Source organism: Telopea speciosissima, chromosome 3 (assembly GCF_018873765.1).
Source record: "Telopea speciosissima isolate NSW1024214 ecotype Mountain lineage chromosome 3, Tspe_v1, whole genome shotgun sequence".
NCBI classification, from domain to species: Eukaryota; Viridiplantae; Streptophyta; class Magnoliopsida; order Proteales; family Proteaceae; genus Telopea; species Telopea speciosissima.
In genome coordinates this window covers 7098544-7120298 of record NC_057918.1, presented here as the reverse complement: position 1 = coordinate 7120298, position 21755 = coordinate 7098544, and the positions used below count along the sequence as shown (strand labels likewise).

Below are 21755 nucleotides of genomic sequence, written 5' to 3'. Positions count from 1 at the left end.
TGTCTGAGGCTCAAAAGTGGTTTATGAGCCCACCATCTCTAGTTTTTGAGGTTTCTGGTTCTTGTCGGGTAATGCCTTTTCGTTTTTAAAATTTTCTAAATAGAACTAATATCAATTGGCAGCCATGGGTCTGCGTTAGTCTTGCTGTTCTCTGTCCCAGGAACTTCTCTGCTAAACTGAGGAATATTTCAGTTAGTTTTGACCTGTGAAAGCCAAACCATGTAATTGATCACTTGGGCTATGATGTATTTGTGTCTTTGATAATTTCTCTGTTCCTACTCTGTAGACCTGTAATCTAGTCCATGAGGATTTCTGTTAGTTCTACCATGTAAAAACTAGTCCAAGTTAATTGATCGACTGGGTTCTGTGCTATCTTTGTCTCTTTTGGGATACTGAATTGGTGTTTATCCATTGATGAGCAGGTCCTTGCTGCTTATTGGAATTAAGGGATGAGAATAGATATGAGGATTATTGTGGTCACCCGGTAATTGAGTTCCTTGCAAATGGAGATTGTTTGTTTATTTCGTTAAGTCATCTCTTTAGCTACTCCTAGTAGATTCTGTTCATTAGTGACTGTTATCTGTTGATATTGAACATAATGTAAACAAGACAGCTTTTTGATCCATGTTAAGTTGAGGATGTATCCATGCTTTGAGCTTAGATTCATGTGCTGTTCCTAATTGATTCATTTATTCTTCATATGGAAAAACACAATTCATTCTTTAAATTTTATTTTTTTTTCAGATGTAACAGTCCGCTTCATATAGAGAAGGATTAGAAGTAGTCATGTGCCAAAACAAGGGCCACACGTACATTGAAAATGAATCGAGCTTATATTTCCTTTGTTTTGTTTTCATCCAAAATGCTATGTTGATCAAGAGTTTCCATTCTGCCTGACCATAGTTTCTTACAGCTATCTTAGGAGGTGCAAGTTTAGGTATCATAATGGCCTCTCAAGTCCCTTAAAATTGTGTCTGTGTTTAGCATGTATTGTTTCTATTATCATCTCCAATAGTTATTTGTGTGTATGTGTGTGTGTGTGTGTGTGTGAGAGAGAGAGAGAGAGAGAGAGAGATTCTGCCACAACTGGTAAACTATCATGGAAGAAACATTCGTGCCCTTTCGTGGGGTCAAGAATGATCTTAAAGGAAGATTGTTGTGCTACAAACAAGATTGGACTGGTGGGTTTCGTTCAGGTTGCAGGTTTGTATTTCTTCGATGTCTCATACTTCTTTATGAACTCAAATTTTGGCTTTTTGATAAACCTTTTGCATTATCATTATTTTCATATCCTTATTCATCTTGGTTTTAAGGAAAACATTTTTTTTTTTCATTTAGTAGGGTGTCATTGTATGATAAGGTTTCAATTAAAAAGAATAAAAGATGCCTTGAAAATATAACTAGTTTGTGATTTATTATTTCTGTGATGCAACTACAGAAGTCTAACATCCCTTTGATTACCCAGGATCCTTGCTCCCACTACATACATATTCTTTGCTTCAGCAATTCCAGTAATATCTTTTGGGGAGCAACTGGAGAGGAATACAAGTAGGACAGTCTAATATAACCATTATTTGCTTTCTTTGCTAATTGAATGGAAGACTTAGTTAGAGATTATGCCTTCGATAATTTTTGCAGGTGGAAGTATTACTGCAGTGCAGACTCTTGCATCTACAGCATTATGTGGCATCATTCACTCGATCATTGGAGGACAGCCATTGCTTATTCTTGGGGTTGCTGAGCCAACAGTTCTGATGTACACATTCATGTTCAACTTTGCTAAGGACAGACAAGATCTGGGTCAGAAGCTCTTTTTGGCCTGGACAGGATGGTACACCTTGATTGCTTTTGATCCTCACATTCATAGCCCAGTGCTACATGTTTACATGACTCTTCTAGTGGATACTGAATTCCAATAATGATCTGTTTTCAGGGTTTGTGTGTGGACTTCAGCCTTGCTGTTCTTGCTGGCTATTCTTGGTGCATGCTCTATTATAAATAGATTTACACGTGTTGCGGGTGAACTTTTTGGTCTGCTAATAGCAATGCTCTTTATGCAGCAGGCTATTCGGGTAAGGATGCTTTATTATTTTTCTTAGTGACTGTATTAGAAGGTAGATAAATTTTGAGCAAGATTTAGTCAGGATTATTGCATAATTGGATCCAATTAGCAGCTTATTCACAAAATTTAACCAGGGAAGAAAAATATTATTGCTATGACATGTATATCCTATTGATGTATATACTTCTGTTTCCACTGATCTAGATGCTGTGTTTAGTATATGTTTTATTTAACTTAGTTTTATACAGATATCTGTTGATTTGTGGGCAGATTTTTGCACATCTAGAGGTCCAAAACCAGTATATTTATGAAATATAAACATTAAAATTAGGAGTTCTTCAGTCAAAGGATCTTACCATTTTTTCCCAAATTGAATGCCTATCGTCATATACTGCGTTCAGTAAAAAAATTCATGCATTTTATCCAACAGGGTCTTGTGGAGGAGTTTGGCATACCCCAGAGGGAAAACCCTAATCAGACTGCACTGTTACCATCATGGCGTTTCAGCAATGGAATGTTTGCATTGGTTCTCTCCTTTGGCCTTCTTCTAACTGCAATAAGGAGCCGCAAAGCTAGATCATGGCGCTATGGGAGTGGTATAAATATTTGATTCCAATGTGTTAAAGAGACAATATACATATATAAATATTATAAGGTCAAGTGATTGCGACAGGGATTTGGTCTTCAATTCTATTGTGCATACTAAATAGAAGAATCTCACTCTCTTTAGAAGATAGGTGGTACTTGGTATTTATTATATTAAAAGAATATACTGGCTTTATCTGCACTCTTTTCTGGCCCTATAACTTGTATGTATGGCTGTAATTGTAGGTTGTCTAAGGGGATTCATCGCTGATTATGGAGTCCCATTAATGGTCCTTGCTTGGACTGCTGTATCTTATATACCTGTTAAAGATGTTCCAAAAGGGATCCCAAGGCGCCTTTTCAGCCCGAATCCATGGTCTCCGGGTACTTACTCAAATTGGACAGTTATCAAGGTATTTGCTATTATATCAGATTAGAGCAGTTTCAACTTCCTTTCTGTTTTGGACCCATGGATCACAGTTACCACTTACCACTTAGCTCTGCCTTAAAAAGAGCTTTTTGGATATCTTTGTGACCTGTCAAAAGGAACAATATTATTGGAATTTAATTTTTCGCATATTTTATCATTGTTGATTCACTTCTTCTGCATCTAGGTAAACTATTGGCTAGGAACCTATCACCTTGAATTCCTCCCTCTTCTTACACTGCCTTCTGAAGCTTGAATTAGAAACTCATACATATTTGATGAGCAGGAAATGTTGAATGTGCCACCATTATATATTGCTGGAGCATTCATACCTGCTACCATGATTGCTGTGCTTTACTACTTTGATCACAGTGTTGCATCTCAACTTGCCCAACAGAAGGAGTTCAATCTTAAGAAGCCACCTTCGTACCATTATGACCTCCTTCTTTTGGGTTTCTTGGTAAGTCATTGGCATTGAATCTCAATTTCTGTTTCATTCTGGAGCTTGTGCTTGTGATCCTTGTTGGCATGTGTTTAGTGGAGCTTTACTTTTGACTTTTCTCGTTCTTTTTGGGTAGGTCATAGTATGCGGTCTAATTGGCATCCCTCCTTCTAATGGTGTTATTCCACAATCTCCAATGCATACAAAAAGTTTGGCTACTCTGAAGCATCAGGTAAAATGAGTCATACATTCAAGATCATACAAGTTTCTGAGAAAGCAAACTCAATATTATTGCAAGTTTACTTAGCAGGTGTATGTGCTTTATGGATATGGTTTCTTTATGTATATTTTGGGTTCTTATCCAAACCTACTGTTGGTAGAAGGGGTGGAATCCTCTTGTTTGTACTTGCAAAGTTATCCAAACTGTGAAACTTTGGGTACCATGGATCCTTATTCTTCGAGGGGGATAGGGTATTGGAAGAAGATGCTGTAACCTCCTTGTGGTGCACATATGAATCATGCAGCAGGGCCCAAAATATTCATTTGTTTCTTTGCTGGGGATTGGAAAGGAGATTATGTTCCCTTCTCATTCTCTTCAGATAAAGATTTATCTTTGATGAATGATTTTAACCTTCAATTTTGTTGGTAAACTCTGCACTCTCCATTAGAAGGTAATAAATCTGATAGGTTGTTGGATCATCTGGTAAAATCAACTTTAGGTATGTGAGATGTCCCAGATGGGAACACCTAATGGTTAGCTTGACTACACTACTGCTGCGCCATATGCTATCCAATAGGATTTCATCCTGTTTTATTTAGTGTTCATTTTCTTTAGAGTGCCTCAAGCTTCTATGGATATAAATACTTATCCTTTTTTTTTCTTCTCACTTTGTTCTTTCTTTGGTACCATTGGAATTCATGTGGAATTTGTATACAGCTTTTGTGCAATAAGCTTGTATCAACTGCTTCGAAAAGTATTCGTAAGAATTCGAGTTTGGGTCAGTTGTATGGGAGCATGCAAGAGGCGTATAATCAAATGCAAACTCCATTAGTCTTTCAAACTCCACCCGGCCTGGTAATTGAACATACCTGATGTTTCAAAACATATTCAACAGTTGTTTTTTATTTTCTACCTTCCCCCCTTCCTCTCTTTTACCATGAATAGTTTTATTGATGGTTGTGCTGTGAATAGGGACTGAAAGAGTTAAAAGAGTCCACAATCCAACTGGCTTCAAGCAGTGGCAACATTGATGCCCCAGTTGACGAATCTGTGTTTGACTTGGAGAAAGATATTGATGATCTTTTACCCATTGAAGTCAAAGAACAGCGTCTTAGCAATTTGCTTCAGGCCTTGATGGTTGGAGGCTGTGTTGCTGCAATGCCTCTCATCAAGAAGATCCCAACTTCAGTTCTTTGGGGTTACTTTGCTTTTATGGCCATTGAAAGTTTGCCTGGAAATCAATTTTGGGAGAGGATATTGTTACTCTTCACTGCTCCTAGTCGAAGATACAAGTAAGGTTTTCATTTATACATTTCTCATGCAATGGTGTTTCCCATTGATATTCCTGTACTTGTCATCATCATCATCATCATTGTTATAAGATAAATCAATTCCGCATCCACTAATGCCTATATCAAACTTCTCAGGGTGTTGGAGTATCATGCAACATTTGTCGAGATGGTTCCCTTCAAAGCCATTGCAACCTTTACTATATTCCAGATGGTTTACTTGCTTTTATGTTTTGGCCTAACTTGGATTCCAATTGCTGGGGTCCTTTTCCCACTATTAATCATGCTTCTAGTCCCTGTGAGGCAGTATGTACTTCCCAAATTTTTCAAAGGGGCTCATCTTCAAGACTTGGATGCTGCAGAATATGAAGAAACCCCAGCTATAACATACAACCTCTCATTTGATGTAAGTAGCTAGCATGACCATTCCACCAAAGATCATGTCCTAAAGCTTCTTCACTGATTCAATAATCTGTTTTTACTTGGTAGGAACAAGATCCTCAAGCAAGAAATGCTTGTACAGATAGTGAAGAAATTCTTGATGATATTATCACGAGAAGCCGTGGTGAGATTCGCCATACATACAGTCCAAAACTAACAAGTTCAACCCAAACCTCACCATATGATATTAAGCCTCTGTACAGTCCACGGATGTCACAGAAGGCATACAGCCCCCAAGTTGGTGAGTTAAGGATGGAGCAAAATCCACAATTCCATGGGAAGGTGAATGAAACTAAGCAAACTCCCAGTCCTCGTCTGTCGATGCTCGGACAACATTCTTGTGGCCCAACATCTAGGTAAAAGTTCAATAAATTAGTCAGGTAACTGGGTAAGAAAGTTGTCAAGGGTACTTGAGAAGCTCTGTGTCCAGTTTATGTAAATTCAGTAGTTTTTTGAGGGTGTGCTGTTTCTAATACTTGAGGAGGTCTATATCCAGTTTATGTAAATTTGGTATTTTTTTGAGGGTGTGGTATCTAACCTGTGACTCAGTTTGAATCGTCCATGGTAGCATCACTCTGTCTTGTATCTCCCATTGGGCTTTTAGCAGAACATGCTGATTATAAGAAGTCATTATTTCTTACATGTTTGGTGCAAAAAATTTCTATTTCTCCCTTAGTACTACTAGATTATATTTTCCTGATCCATTGGAAATTGTAATTTGCAAATACTAACTAATGTTTAGAAGGGGAAGGATATATTGCTGGATCTGTCATTGTAGTCTTAACCTTGAGAAAAGAAGAAGAAGAAGAAGAAATAAGATGAAATACACTTTACCAAGGGTTTGGAAGTGAACTCTATGGTACTAACATGATTAACTCTAAACGACCCGGCTTCTGACCTTGCCTCAGCTGATTTTGCTCAAGGAAATGGACCGATGATTTTGTGGATGAGGAAAACATTTTGTCTACCCCAAGAGTAAGTATAAAATCTGGTACCTCAAGCACTGGAAAAATTAATCACAGAACCTTTTGGTTTGAATAAAGTTTTGAAAACTGAGAAAAGAACAGAATCCTACAATTTCTTTTTGGAATGATTGTATTTAGTGTTCAAACTGATCAGAAAATTTGAAAGTTGGAAAATAACGATTAACAGAATTTTGACAAACATGACAGGTCCAGCGTAAAATACAATAATTGATACCATGGCATTCATTACATGGATCCTTGTAAGCCAAGTCTTGTTACATCCATTGCACGAAATCTTGTAAGCTGAGTTTTGAGTACTGAGATTCATCTCAAAAGCATGCTAACATACAAAATACTACTTGCATGTGAGCTTGTAAGATCCCTGCTTTCCCCTGGAGGTGCTAAGATTGCATATAATTTCCATGAATCCAAAATATACATTCTTATTTGTTTATAATGATACTAATGGTCTTGGAGAGATACCCAGATCTGCATTTGTACTTTGTCTAAACATGTTTGGGGGTATTCTCAGACATTGTATACATGTATTTGACCTATGTATGTCATGTAGTATCAAACACATCATGATATAAATGTTTGAATGTTCTTGCATCAAGCTTGGATGACAGGGAAAGACCACCCTCCTTGCCTTTGTTTTTGCTTTGCACGTGAACAAAAGGCTTCTGGAGCTGATAATTATTCGAGGGAATCGTTATCTCCTCCAATTTGCTGTTCCCTCCAATTCCTCACATGGGGGGCGGAAATGACCACCCTACCCCCTGCCTGAAAACACTGCCCCCCAAGGTAGGGTGCACTCCCCCCCCTATTAGCGGAATTGGAGGTGATAATTATTTGAGGTTTAGCCTTTCCTGGAACTATAGGTGTTGGGATGGGGACCTAGATGAAGTTACATCAAAATTAGTCTAATAATAATGCAAGGCAAAAGTCCTTTCTGCTAGATTATGGTGAGGGCTGGATCATTTCTGCTGTGTAATAGCCAGGGGATCTCTCTCCTTTAGTCTTCCATGTCTATGCACCATCTAATTTGATGTGTACCTGATATCCATAACTGTTTATTAATAGGTAAGTAAGAGGCTAAGCATACAAAATAAAAATATGAATCATAATACTTAAAAAGAAATCTCTATTACTGAGTATACCAATAAATTATAATTTTTTAAAATCCAAATCACCAACATCAAATATAATTAAGGTTTAAGAATGCTAATAGGTCGTGCTGTAGGCGTGGCTCCAATGCCTAATCGCCTTACCCCCATGAAAAGGAGGCAATCCCATGGGGCAAGGCGGTTAGACAGTTATGTTTGTAAGTGTTGGAGCCACGCTTAAAGCGCAACCAGTTAGCATTCCTTTTCCTATATGATTTTATGTAAATTTTAACATGACAGTTCCAGCTCCCGCAAAATCCAAACTGGTCTTTCGATTTTAGAACCATTGGGAGACTTGTGATACTTGTCCCATAATTGATCGATCCCATTTACTAGTTGATTCAAAAATCATTTTCAAAACTTAACAAATAAATTTTAGGGAAAAGGACCCTATTTGGGAGCGTGGCTCCTGCGGCAGACACGAGATAAAGTGAAATGACTACCCCACCCCATAAAAGACAGAAATTTCCCATTGGCCGCCACATTGGGGCAATGGCCATGTTCCCCCTATAGAAAAGGCATTCCCAACAACTTAAGTTTTTCATTAAAAATAAAAAGAAAAAGTTTTCATACACGGCTGTATAAGCCGTGTCACACAGCCGTGTATGTGAGAGGATGAGAATTTCAAGGCATTAATTAATGGGTGGGGGTTTATGACTTTTCCAACTCTTTGTGAGAGGGGACACGATCGTGCATGCATACACGGCTGTGTATGAAAACTTCCCTCAAAATAAAAAAAAGGAAAATTTCACATACTTTCACCGCTTCACGAATTTTTTTCCTCTCAGTTCCTGTTCAGTAAGATTGTCCTATTCCTCTCATAAGGGGTTGAAATGACGACCTAAACCCCTACATTCTAGAGCATAAACTTGGCCCATTTTTTTATTTTCTCAGTTTATCATCAAATTCTCAATCACCCTTGGGTTTTGAGCTTGAACGTGTTGCTCTTCTCCGCTCGCAAGATAAGAACTTGTATTGTCTGGCGCAGTGCAGTCCTGATTTATCAGGGAACGACTGTAACAGATGCCTTGTGGATTCAATTGCTTAACTCCTCAGATGCTGTAGCAGCAATGAAGGAGGAAGGACGGTTAATCCAAGCTGTAATGTCAGGTTTGAGGTTTACACTTTCTATGGACTTACAGCTTCAGCACCGTCCCCTTCGCCTACTACTCTTGTTTCTCCGTGGCCTCTTGGTGGGCTACTTAAGAGTTTCAGATTTTGATTGTATAATTTCAATCAGAATAAGACGTCAATTCATATCGCTAAACAGGGGACAGTTGCTGTGTGTCCCACTTAGTCATCAAACACTTTTTTCAGAAGAGAAACCCATCTTCCAACGATGGATACATTTGATCATGTTCAGAATCTCTGTTCTAATTGCAAGCTCGAAATTAACTTTATTTTCGAGCTACTACGTTGGGGTTTTCAGCACCAAAAGCAGGGCCGTTGCTTTGGTCGTGTTCCTGGAGCATAGAGCGTGCCATCTGGATAGTCAAGCCGGCCATGTGGTCATCCTTGTCGCTCTCTGTCTCGGTGGAACCCATCACGGACTCAACAGGAGAGCTCAAAGCAGAGGAAGCCCCATAAGGGAACTCAGAGGGGAAAACCCTAACTCCACCACCGGCAAAAGCACCGCGAGCTTCAGGATACCCATTCATTTGGATTGTGAAATCGAAGGATGAGGGCGAAGTAGTGGTGAACAGAGGTGGATGCCAGAGGGGTTTGAAGAGAGGATTGAAGGGTTTCAAACCCTCAACAATTTGGGAAAGATGAGGGTAATTTGGTCAATTAAAACAAAACTTTAAAGTTTGGGTGTTTTTTAATGCGTGTGTCACCCGCAATTCCATTTCGCTGACTCTCTCTCTCGCTCGCTCTCGCTCGCTCTCTGTTTAGAGTTTAGACTGTAGAATGAGGCCTCAGATCGTGTTGTTTGGAGATTCACTCACAGGGCAATCTTTCAGTCGAGGTGGTTGGGGAGCAGCTCTTGCCGACACCTACTCTCGAAAGGTGCTGCGGTCTTCTCTCTATCTATCCCACGCCTTCGTGGCTCCGCCATTGCTGACTTTGGAAATGTTTAATCGTGGTTTTTTCCCCATGATTTTGCAGGCTGATGTACTCGTTCGTGGATATGGTGGATACAACACTAGATTGGCTATGTTCCTTTTACATCACATTTTCACACCTGTATTATCTTTTCTCCACTATCCTCATTTGTCTTCCTCTTAGTAGTCTTAATCTCCCTATCCTAACCCCACCCTTTTCTCTGTCCCTGGATCCTTATTTTTCTTTTGCGCTTAACTTATTGCCTCCATTAGTACCTCCTGTTTTCTAGTATTTTCTGTTTAATACCTTAAAATGATGAATCCCATTGGGATAATTTTGGCTCATTGTTATGCTTTGAATTGACAATTGGGGTTCCTGCTGATTGCTGGATATTTTTTTTTTGGGCTTTGATTGTTAATGTATCAACTTAAAAAACTACGAGAACATGATAAGCTACGAGAATGTTGTTTAAGATGGCATGGCCATGTTCAACGGAGGCCTTTGGATGCTCCCGTAGAGGCAGATCTAAAATGACATTAGGAGAAGTGGTGAAGAAAGACATCCATAGATTAGAGCTTGTTTCAAATATGACCTTGAATAGAGCTGATTGGAGGGCAAGGATCCATGCAGCCGACCCCATCTAGTTGGGATAACGCTGAGTTGTTGTTGTTTTGCTTTGATTGTTAATGTATCAACTTACATCTCAGCATCAAAAGTTTTAGAATTAGTGATTATGAATGTATGACCATTGGGGTAAGTCCTATTGGAAAAGACTGTGTTTATTGAAATATTGAGAACTCTGGCGTACAGATCAGCAACAAAAGAGAAACTGCAAGGAAATTAAAATGAAGAAACACTTGAAGGAAAATGACTTAGAACTACTATTCAGAAATCAGAAGTAATTTGTACTATCTTTACCCTTTGTCATTTCATTTTATATCCATTGTTTGATATCAGCTTGACATCAGAGAATGATGTAAGATGCCTTTATATCATCATTTGTGCTCCAAAGTCAATTTCTAACCAGTCACTAAACTCCGGAGTTTCCATAATTCACATTAATAAACTCTATTAGGTTAGGGAAAATAATATGAACTCATGATGGACCCTTATATTATTTCATTCACCCCCCCCCCAAAAAAAAAGAAGAAGAGCTCATGATGTTGCACATGAGACCTTATAATCTCTCTCTCTAATAATTCTTATTGACAATTAGAATGTTCCTAAACTTTTCTTTTAAAAGTATAAAATTGCATATTTTTTCGTAAAATTTATTTAATGAATTAATTGCAACTATAGATCATGTACAAGAAATTTATAGAGGATAAGAAAAACCAAACTTTTGAAATATATATTTAGCAGATGGAATAGTGAATAAGTTAAACACTAGTTGTAGTCTCATAGTCAATAACCTCTTAAATTTTATCCTAAGCCTGTCTAGTAATGATATAAATAAAGCATGTCCAGTAGCACAAATATTTATCCTTTTAACACAACAATGGTGGTGCTACTTTATACTCCTTCTTAGTCCTTTGGTGTGGAAGTGATTTCTGGTGATAATCAGAAAGTTACATAGGCTTGTGGAGAGTTCATGGAAATCAATTAATTCAATAGAACATGCCAAGAAGCTGGTTATTTGATTAAACTGTGTTTTTAGTCACATTTAAGTGATAAGAATGATGCTGTTGATTCATTTTATGAAGTACATTTAGATAGTGATACTTTGTGCAAGGAGAATTCTCTGCCATAATATGTTTCACTACTATTTAAGTACATTATAAAAAAAAATGTTAAAACCTGTTTATTTCTCGCATTATCAATTCATTCTCAAAGTTTTTGAAGAAGTTTGTTTTATATCTTCTTTTTCAGGAATGCACGAACCCTCCTGTGGCCACCACTATTTTCTTTGGTGCTAATGATGCAGCTCTTTTGGGTAGGAATAGTGAACGTCAACACGTGCCTGTAGAAGAATACAAGGAGAACATCAGAAAGATGGTTCATCATTTGAAGGTTCAAAATGAGCTTCCTTAGCATATGGAAACCTAATTTTTTATACACCTTTCTTTTATTGTGAATTGTGATAGCATTTTCTACCCTTTTTTTATTCAAGGTTAGATTTCTAATTTTTGATAAAACCTAAAACAACAGTTCTTGTGACTATATTTGGCCCACCATTAATCCATGTGATTCAATTCATCTACTGTTATAAGGTATCGTATCATAACAAGATGCACGGGCAAGAACTTGGATGATGAGTTAACCACTCAGGAACTTGGATGATGAAAAGGAGTTAACCACTCAGAGAAATTCATAACATTGAATAATTAGGAAAATTGAATTGGCCTGTTTGTAAGAATTTTAAGGTATTATCATCAAAGAAGTGCCCACTGGTTGAATAGTCTGGATTGCTTAATAGTTGCATCAGGTGTGTATGAACTGTGTGGTAGAGCATGAAGGCTATCCTAGGTGGTATGGATGAGATCTAAATATGTTCCTCCTCCACCCTTGTAAGAATAAAGTCAAAAAGCTTATTTTCCATTTTTTGGGGCATATTTGGTAGATTGGAAAAGGTGACCCCTTCTAACTCTCCTTCAGAATTTCTTATTCGTAGTGGGAGTCTGTTAGAAGAGGGCGGGCCTTGGTGCAACGGTAAGGTTGCTCTATTGTGAGTGTGACCAAGTGGTCACAGGTTCGGGTATGGAAACAGCTTCTTTGTGAAAGCAGGAGTAAGGCTGCGTACATAATGACCTTCCCCAGACCCGCAGTGGCGGGAGCCTCATGCACTGGGTACACTCTTTTTAGTGGAGTCTGTTAAAAGTTTGGGATTCCATAATTCTTTGTTTCACATTTGATCAGTTTCAAAATTTATGTCAAAATTACAAATAAAATCCTTCTTTGTTCTAGCATCAGGATGTAGATAAAATTGCCTCATGTCCGAAGATATTTTCTTATCCTATATAGTCATTGTATTGATGTCTTGATATTTCACAGTTCAACAGTTACCCAAAAGAAAAGAGAAAAGATATCACTGTTCAACTGATGCCATTGTCAGGCCTTTAGTTAAAATCCAAATGATGCACTTCTGATGAAGTTTCAGTAACCACCCACTGAGAGAGAGAGAGAGTCTAACCAATTAAAGACTCGGGCAAGGATGGAACCTCACGACCACTGTGTTTTGTGGAGTTTCACTCCAACTACTCAAAAATTTTTGGAGAAAGTTCTAAGTTTTTTTTCCCCGTGCCTTTTTCATTTTTTTGAGGGGAGGGGGAGAGGTCATGATCTACAATGGGCATCTATAGAGCTTACGAGAAAAGTAATTTTTCTATATAAACAAGAACTCTTAACAATTATCAGCCAAATAAATCACGAAGGTTATATAAAGTTTTGTCCAACAAGTTTTTTAAAGATCTTTGTGATTTCATTGTTGCAGCCCACAGCTGGGGCCCCTTGTTTTGCAGGTTCCAACAGGGTTCTACCTGAACCCATATTGGGTCCTCGATTCTGCAACTCCAAGCCTGTAACTTTTAATTGATCATGTGTACTCCTAGCATGCTGGGACTGGCTATATTTATTCTTATTTATAGTTTTTACTTCTTAGCAAAATGATTTAATTGTTTGGGACGGTTTTTCTCATGGAATGTTTGTCTGGCAGAAATGCTCCCCCACCATGCTGGTTGTGCTTATCACGTCACCCCCAGTTGATGAACAAGGTCGCTTGGAATATGCAAGGTTCTATATTTTCTGCCTCTCCATAAGGCTGTTAGTGCTCTTATAGGAATATTGTGAACATGAGCCCAAATTACTTTAATGGAACTCCATAATCAAACAGAGGTTTTTCTCAAAAAATAAAAAAAAAATCAATTTTTTTTTGCCTTATTTGGATTTCGTTCTGTTCATGCTACTCCTTTTCCCCTTGTTTCTTTTCTTATACTTTTTAACAGGTTTTCTATTATTATTCATTTTGTCTGGTTGTTTAGTTTGTATAAATTGGGTTTTGTTTCTCCTTTCTTTCATTGAAAGGTTTTTGTACTTGTGTTTCTGCTCCCTCACTTGTTTTACATTCATTCTACTTTGTATTTTCCTACATTATAACTAAGCAAACTTATTGCATGTGCTTTTTATTCTTTTTGTCTTGTTTCAAGTTTGAGAACAGTGTTTTGATTGAGATCACGCCCCTCACTACTGTATTATGCCTGTCAAAGAGACAGATATTGGTCGGGGCTTGGTATTTTGTTCAAATATATTTTTAGGCATAACACAATGCTGGCAACTCTTTGATCACACCAAGTGTTTAGATTGATGTACATAGGAAGCTCACACTATCTTTCCTTTTGTTTTCTTCAATAGTTTAGTAAAGCCTCCATTTTAGGGAAGAAAAACAAGACAATTGACCCTGTGAATTTCAAGATCAATCAGTTCGTTGACCACATAGATGGTGATGGGTTAGTTCCTGAGTCTTGAAGTTTGAGTTTCATTAGGTATTTTCTGTTTAAAATGAGAACGAATTTTGAGAATTTATGGATCTTTCTTTTTTTGAGATTATTTGTCCCATTTCTATGTGACTGAATTGAGCCATCTACTTTACATACCTTTGGAGGTTGACCCCTTATCCAAAATGCTTTTGTATAAGTTCATAAACACATTTCGTGAAGGGAGACCGAACTAAACGTTCTAAAAACCATAAAGAGGATCTACTGAGAAGTTATAAGTGGGTTGGTTGATTTGTAGTCATATGAAGTAAATTAAACGCTTCCCTATTTCTTCCAATAATTTTTCCTGTTTCATGCTTTAAAGTTATTTTTAATTGGTTGTTTTATAGATCTGTGTATGGTGAGAAAGCAGTTAAAGTGTCAGAAAGGACAAATGAAATGGCAGGCGTTTATGCAAAGCAGTGTGTGGAATTGGCTAGGGAACTTGGTCTTCCTTCTATTGATTTATGGTCCAAGATGCAGGAAACAGAGGAGTGGGGGAAAAAATTTCTAAGGTTAGTGAATTTGGAAGCTGTTCTTTTCGTTTATGAGGTTTATGGTGGGGCTGCAACAGCCCAGGCCTGGTCTTCATGGCACAGCCTGAACCTGAGTGAGCACTGTCTTGGTAAGAAGTCTGGTCCAGTTCTGGAACAGGCTTATGTGGCTGAAGACCGGCCCAATAAACTGAATCTCTTGCAAGATCTGGATTTATTCTGGTCTGGTGATGGATGGGTCAGGCCCATAAATCCTATGACCCTGGCCCAACTCATTGACTGCCCAAGTTGGCAGAGTAGTAATTTCAGAAGTATCCATGGCTGTCCATCTTATGTGAATCGTTGATCTGGTCCTGCAGGTCCATGAGTGGGATGCAAAAGGGTTGCTAGTGACATTTTGCTTTTGCGGTCACTGCACCTTACACTTGTGATGCTAAATTTGTGCCATTTGATGGTCTGTTAAACTAGATGGGCATGCAAGTATATAAAAGAAAAAAAGGGCATGCATCTTTAACAAATGCCCTCTCATTGGGCCTTCTAAGTGCTTGACATGTTTGTAGAAAATGTGGTGACTGAAAGGAGCTCATTTTCCAACCTGGGATATTGGTAAAAGTCTACATTGTATGATAAGTATGAAAAATATATTAATTTAATTGTATATGGTTCCTCCTTACTTTAAACATTATCATCGTTCATATGATTTGATAATGGTTGGGAACGCATTGCAATGGTTTCATTAGGTCTAACCTATAAACTCCAAAAATATAAAACAGCTAGCCACTTCCCTTTTCTAGACTGGGGAAGAAAGGACTAATAAGTTTCTCACAGGTGACTTGTTTGAAGCAATTTGTGGCGTTCCCTTCCCTGGGCTGTTGACACACTAATTTGTACCTTGTCCCATACTGCCCCTTCCATTGTATGAAATCGATAGGAACAGATATTTTGAAGAATTACCCTTTACTTGGTCAGGTAGCTCTATGTCCTGTCAAGAAAGATTCAGATAAAAGCGGAGGGTAAAATGAATTGAGGTGATTATCTACAATCTAGGTCTTTTTTGTTTAGTTCGATCATTTGGGGGGTCAAGGTAGTGAATTTCTAATTACAATTGGATTACATCAAGGATCAGCTTTAAGCCCTTATTTGTTTCCACTTATCATGGATGATTTAACCAGAGACATTCAAGATGAGGTTCTTTGGTGTATGTTTTTTGTTGATGATATTGTTTTGGTGGATGAGACAAAAGCATGGAGTAATGCAAAGTTGGAGTTATGGAGATCAACTTTTGAATCAAAAGGTTTTAAGATAAGTAGAACAGAGATGGAATATATTGTGTATAACTGTAGTTATACTAAGATGGATAATGAGGTGGTGAAAATTGATGAGAGGGGGATTTTGCAAAGTGATTATTTTGGGTATATCGGCTCAATCATAAATAAAGAAGGTGATATAGAGGGTGGTGTTTCACAAAGAATTAAAATAAGATGGATGAAGTGTAGAGGTGTGTCCGAAGAGTTGTATGATCAATGTTTTCTCTCAAATCTTAAGGGAAAATTTTATAGGATAGTCATATGACCATCTATAATGTATGTTGCAGAATGTTGGGCAGTTAAGAAGCATCATATTGATAAACTTAGTGTAACGGAGATGAGGACGTTGAGATGGATGAGTAGCAAAACTAGGAAGGATAAAAGAAAGGATTGATCATATTAGAGCTGATTTAGGAGTAGCTCCGATATATGATAAACTACGAGATAATCATTTGAGGTGGCATGACCATGTTCAATGGAGAGGCTTTTAGCAAACCAGTATGGAGGAGTGATTTGATTCAAATTGAAGGAATTAAAAGAGGCAAGGGCAGACCTAAAATGGCCCTAGGAGAAGTGGTGAGGAAAGACATGCATAGCTTAGGCCTTGTATCAAGTATGACCTCAAATAGAGCTGATTGGAGGGCAAGGATCCATATAGCTGATTCCATTCAGTTGGGAGATAAGGCTGAGTTGTATCATTTGGGAGATTATAGATGTTATCTTGTAATGCCATCTGGAGTTCTTTGCTTGAGCAATCTATTGATAGAACTGTACATGGCTTCTCATGGAAATTTGGATGTGAGCCAGGCAAAGAAGAAACTTAATTTTGCAGGGAACCATTAAGGAAGCGTTTGGTTGCGTAAATCTTTTGGATGTGGTCTGATTGTGGACGGTCATCCACTTGAGTTACCATCTATTGAATCGTAATTCTAGAAAATAAACTGTTTGGTTATCATGATTCTGTGACGTGATTCTTCCTGAAAAACTGTTTGGCTACCTTGAGTCTGTCAGTTGGATTCACCCTGATTCTATTTGAAAAATTGTTTGGTTACCCTGAGTCTGTCAAATGGATTTACCCTAAATTTACCTGAATAACTATTTGGTTACCCTAATAAGTCTGTCAGTTACTAAACCTTACATTTAAAAGTATAAGACACATTAACCAAAAAAAATACGATTACCATATTAATGTTCTCAAATAATTAATTAAATCCAATTACCACCCAACCTTATAGAACCTAAAATTATTAATATGCCATTGCTATGTGTGAGTGTGAGCTTAGGTGTAGGGGCAGGTGTAGGGGCAGTAAGGGGTGGGGGTGAGTGTGTGCTCAGGTGTAGGGGCAGCAAGGGGTGAGGGTGACTGTGTCAGTGTTGTGTTCAGTGTAGGGGTAGCAAGGGGTGGGGGTGACTGTGTGCTCAGGTATGACAACATAGAGGGTATGATTCAATAGCTTTCATTTAAGTAAAACAACAGTTTAGATTCTCCCAAGCCTCACCCTATTCTGATGGGTAAATCAGTTCACTTCAAGATAAGAAATTAAATAAGATGTTACTGCTACATGAGAGTCGTGATGGAGTCGAACCATTAAACCATGTCACAAAAACATATAGCAACTGAACAAAAGCGGAAAAAAACATTTGAAACCAACCCACAATCCAACATCATTTATTTTCTGCTGTTCTTCCTTATTACCTAATTGCCCAGCCATACTTAATACCATCACCTTCTCCTGATCATTCTTTTTATTTAATTTAATTTTCTATTTGGTTCTGCACTAAGAGGCACCTTCTCCCCCACATTCTCATCTTCCTTGGGAGAGATGATGTAATTGGCCTTGGCCTGGGCCTGCTCTTTGTCCTTAATGAATTAGGCTTTTACCTTAAAAGAAAATCATAATATGCCTCATATCTATCAAGTTTATAAATAAATATAAAGAAGAACAGCAAAAAATATCCACAGGATCCTACATAACCTGCTATAACCAGTTAAAGTCTTTGAGTAAGAAAAGAAGTTGAAAATACAAAGTCAATGTCGGCCAACTCACTCTCCATTTACGAGTAGTGGGTGTGTTTGGCATCACCATATAATTTTTAATGTTTTTTGTTTGTTTATATAACCTCACAGGCTCACATTAAGCCCAAAAAGGTATGTGAGTAAGCACACACGTTCATTTTTAGGAAGCCTAATCATGGCCACTTGTCAAGTTGTCATGCCTCAGGGCCCACCTAATCATCCATGAAATTGTTTGAACATTTTTCATCTTGGGCCTACAAGGCCAGAGTCAGACCAGCAAAAGGATGTTAAAGCTATTCTTGCACTTTCTACTTATCTTAAGCTTGCGTAGAGGTGTCAAAGATTTGTATCGGAAGACATGACAAAATTTCAACATATTCTACCCAAAGTCTACAATGGCTAGGCTCATTATAATCGGAAATCATAAGAAGTGCAAATTACATAGGAAAAGACAAAAAGAATCACTCAATTCAGATATTCTCAGAGACAATCCTCACCCAAACTGTAAATCATTAATCTTAAATTCCATCACAAACATATTATTGTCTAAGAAAGAAGAAGCAACTCAAAACCATCTCGATTTAGACAAGTTAGATACCAAATAGCAATTATATTTTGAAAAAGAAAACAGAACAATAAAACGAAACACGAGCAGGCAGAGATTTGGGCATTTGAAACAGAGAGTGGGTGAACTCCACTATTATAAGATCAAACCAATATCCGAAAAAAAAAAAGAGCCGGAAAAGAAAAATCCAGAGATGTCTTGGCTTTTCAAATCCCGGCAGGTGGATTTCTGCCCTGATTGCTCTTCTACATTTTGTCTCACTCTCGTACCTCTCAATTCACATCTTCTTACTTAATTTCACACTGAAGTCCATGATATGGTTTCCTACTCAGAGCTCAAATTAAACAAGTAACAACATAAAATCAGGTTCTCCACCTATCAATATCTAGCTAAGTGAACATTTACATATCTAAATACTCAACGAGATGAAGAACAGAAAACCCAACATTGGACTTTCTGGAACTTAAACTAGTACCAATGGTCAAAACATATTATCAGACAATAAGGATTATTAGGAGTAGGGGGGAGGAGGAAATTAGATGAATCAACTTTAAAATCATAGTCCAACACATCCATAATCTACAGATAATATAAAAACTGAAATAAAAATTAAGGAATTTAGCTAATGAAAAATACGTCGAAGACGAATCTGTCAAGAATGAAGCGTATTGTTGGAAAGAACAGAACGAAGAAGGGAAGAGCAGCAAAATCTTCATAGACAGGGTAAGATTCCTCCTCCCAGTTGATCGAACCCATGCCTAAAATTTTACAGACCTAGGTTCGATCTTGCAGAACGGAAGGAAACAAAAAAAGGAAAAAGAAAGAAGGAATTTACGAAGTATGAAATATCAAGGGCCGTTAGACGAAGGAATTGATTCAGAAATCGATCGATGGAATAATGGAGAATATCCATCCTCTTTAACTAGCAACAAGGAAACAGAGAGAGAGAGAAAAAAAAAAAAAAAAGAAAGAAATACAAAAGAGAAGAATGAAGAGCTAGAGAGAGACCACCAAGCATACCTGCAATCCAAAACTTGAAAGCCCTATACCCAAGTATCTCTGCTCCAAAAATCCCTGCAATCCAAAAAAACCAGAGGGACAGAGAATACTGCTCACCCTTGCTTTCAACGATTTCCAAGTTAGGAGATAGAGAGACAGAGAAGTCGCAAGCAGCCAAGCACCTCCATCTTGCAGGTGTTCTTCTTCTTCGTGCGTCGAGAGGCACAGGAGCTTTTCGATTTTTTTTGTCGAGGGTTCTTGTGATTTTCGAATTAGGGTAATCCGAGATATGGATGATAATATTTATATTAGGGCTGTGAATGATCATCCATATCTGAGTTCACCTAAAGAGATGAACTCAAATGAATGATCAAGTTTAGTGTAAAAATCAGAATTGTGCAATTCTTGTAATCCATTGGAATTAGGCAACCAAACGGTTTTATTAATTTAGAATTATGGTCTGACAGAACACCGTTTTGTTGATTTACGCAACCAAACGCTTCCTAAGTGATCCAAATTTAGAGACTAGAGACCTGTAGATAAAACTCAATTTCCACACTTAAAGTTGCTTTATCATAATTCACTTAACATTATTGTAGCTTTTATCTTTTATGGAGGGTATTAAACTCAGTTTACTTTATGTTTCTATTTGTCCATCAGAGACAGATTACTGACTATAAATCTGTTTTTTCTTTTTTCTCCCTTCAGGGATGGGTTGCACCTGACAGAAGAAGGGAATGCATTTGTCCACCAAGAAGTGGTGAGAGTGTTCAATGCAGAATCGTTATGTGCTTCAGCAATGCCATTTGATTTCCCTCACCATTCTAAAATCGATTGGAAGGATCCTTCTAAGACTTTTGAACAACACTTTTCATGATTTTTAGTTTTCTTTTTCTTTGAATTAGTTTTCTATATTTGAAGAGTATAGAGAACTGCTTTTGCCATTCATAATTAAAAAGAAGGAAAAGAAAATTCAGTAGTTGTATCATTGAGAAGTTGTTTGATGTCATTTTATGATGTAATGTCCTCTGAAGTTCCAAATGATGATTCCTTCAAATTTAATAAATACATGGTTGAATTCCAGGATGCACCAATATAAGTTGTACAATCTCCTAGTGCATTGAGAGGACACTCTAGAACTTTCATTGGATAAGAGATTACTGCAGTTTATGTTTTTCTGTTCCAGTATGCTTAGTATGTTTGGTGAATTGAGGTCCTGTTTGGAATGTAATACAAACCTCAGTATCTAGCCACCCTTGTTCTTGACCCATCTTTGCAGCTCTTATCGCCATTTGAGTGACTCAGATTTTGCTTTCTACAAGTGCTGAATGTGCCATTTCTTGCTTGTAACCCCCCCCCCCAGCCAATTGAGTCTTGAGTCGGCCATCAGAAACCCTTTGCCCAACACCTATGTTCTTGCAAAGGGTGAGCAAATACCCATTGCATAAGCCTGCTCTGGGCTGTTGACTCCTTGGAGCAATAGGATAACTCATGGATAATCCATTGAATTGCAGCAATTGTTGTACTTATTGTCCTGTATTCAGTTCACAAACAAGGAGAAAGGGTGAGAAGACTAGTGTTACGAAAAACATTTTGCAAGAAAAGCTTGTCTTCACAACAATTCGGCCTTATCCCTACTAAATGTGGTTGGCTACATAGATCCTTTCAAATCAAAGTAAGAGGAATGAAGATTAAAATAAGAAGAAATGAGCTAAAAAAATCAAGAGAGTAAGAGTAAGAGGAAAGAGGATAGCCTAGGAAAATAGGAAAATCTCAATAACATGTTGTCGATAACGTGGATATTTGCCTTCCAAAAGGCTTTATCTGAGGTTATACTTGGCACAAGACCCAAATTAAGCATGTCATTCTTCACAACCTCACCTAAGGTCATTTTCGGTATGCCCCTAGTTCTTTTTGTTTCTTCAATTGCAATCAAATCATTTTTCCTTACTGAGGCATCCCATGGCCAAACCACCTCAAACGATATTTGCGGAGCTTGTCGTTGATCGAGGCAACTTCTACGTCAGTTCTAATATGTTCATTCCTCATTTTATTCTTTTGAGTTTTGCCGTACATTCATTTTAACATCCTCATCTCTGCAACACATATCTTCGCTATATGACACTACTTAACTATCTAACATTCCGTCCCATACATCATGGTAGTCAGACAACAGTCCTGTAGAATTGTCCTTTAAGCTTTAAAGGATTGAGAAGGGACAAAGCGATGTTATAGTAAAGATTCTCAATGTGATATCATGAAAG

General features: G+C 37.8%; 2 protein-coding genes across 2 annotated transcripts; both read left to right on the top strand.

Moving 5' to 3' along the window:
- Positions 1–282: 282 nt before the first annotated feature.
- Positions 283–6104, top strand: LOC122653942 (probable boron transporter 2). Its single transcript, XM_043847905.1, has 13 exons — positions 283–1203; positions 1466–1548; positions 1639–1831; positions 1934–2072; positions 2493–2658; positions 2894–3060; positions 3361–3534; positions 3653–3748; positions 4454–4591; positions 4709–5028; positions 5164–5431; positions 5515–5935; positions 6000–6104. The coding sequence occupies exons 1-12, from the start codon at positions 1100–1102 to the stop codon at positions 5824–5826; spliced, it is 2160 nt and encodes a 719-aa protein (XP_043703840.1). The 5' UTR covers positions 283–1099; the 3' UTR covers positions 5827–5935; positions 6000–6104.
- Positions 6105–9466: 3362 nt separating this feature from the next.
- LOC122657120 (GDSL esterase/lipase At5g62930) lies at positions 9467–20569 on the top strand. Its single transcript, XM_043851897.1, has 6 exons — positions 9467–9604; positions 9704–9781; positions 11510–11650; positions 13293–13369; positions 14460–14624; positions 20200–20569. The coding sequence occupies exons 1-6, from the start codon at positions 9506–9508 to the stop codon at positions 20366–20368; spliced, it is 729 nt and encodes a 242-aa protein (XP_043707832.1). The 5' UTR covers positions 9467–9505; the 3' UTR covers positions 20369–20569.
- The last annotated feature ends 1186 nt before the right edge of the window (positions 20570–21755 follow it).

Coding starts and splice junctions, on each gene's coding strand:
- LOC122657120 (XM_043851897.1), top strand. CDS start 9,506: ATGAGGCCTCAGATCGTGTTGTTTGGAGATTCACTCACAGGGCAATCT. Junction 9,782..11,509: donor TACATCACATTTTCACACCT/GTATTATCTTTT, acceptor CTTCTTTTTCAG/GAATGCACGAACCCTCCTGT. Junction 14,625..20,199: donor TGGGGGAAAAAATTTCTAAG/GTTAGTGAATTT, acceptor TTCTCCCTTCAG/GGATGGGTTGCACCTGACAG.
- LOC122653942 (XM_043847905.1), top strand. CDS start 1,100: ATGGAAGAAACATTCGTGCCCTTTCGTGGGGTCAAGAATGATCTTAAA. Junction 2,073..2,492: donor TTATGCAGCAGGCTATTCGG/GTAAGGATGCTT, acceptor TTTATCCAACAG/GGTCTTGTGGAGGAGTTTGG. Junction 4,592..4,708: donor TTCAAACTCCACCCGGCCTG/GTAATTGAACAT, acceptor TGCTGTGAATAG/GGACTGAAAGAGTTAAAAGA.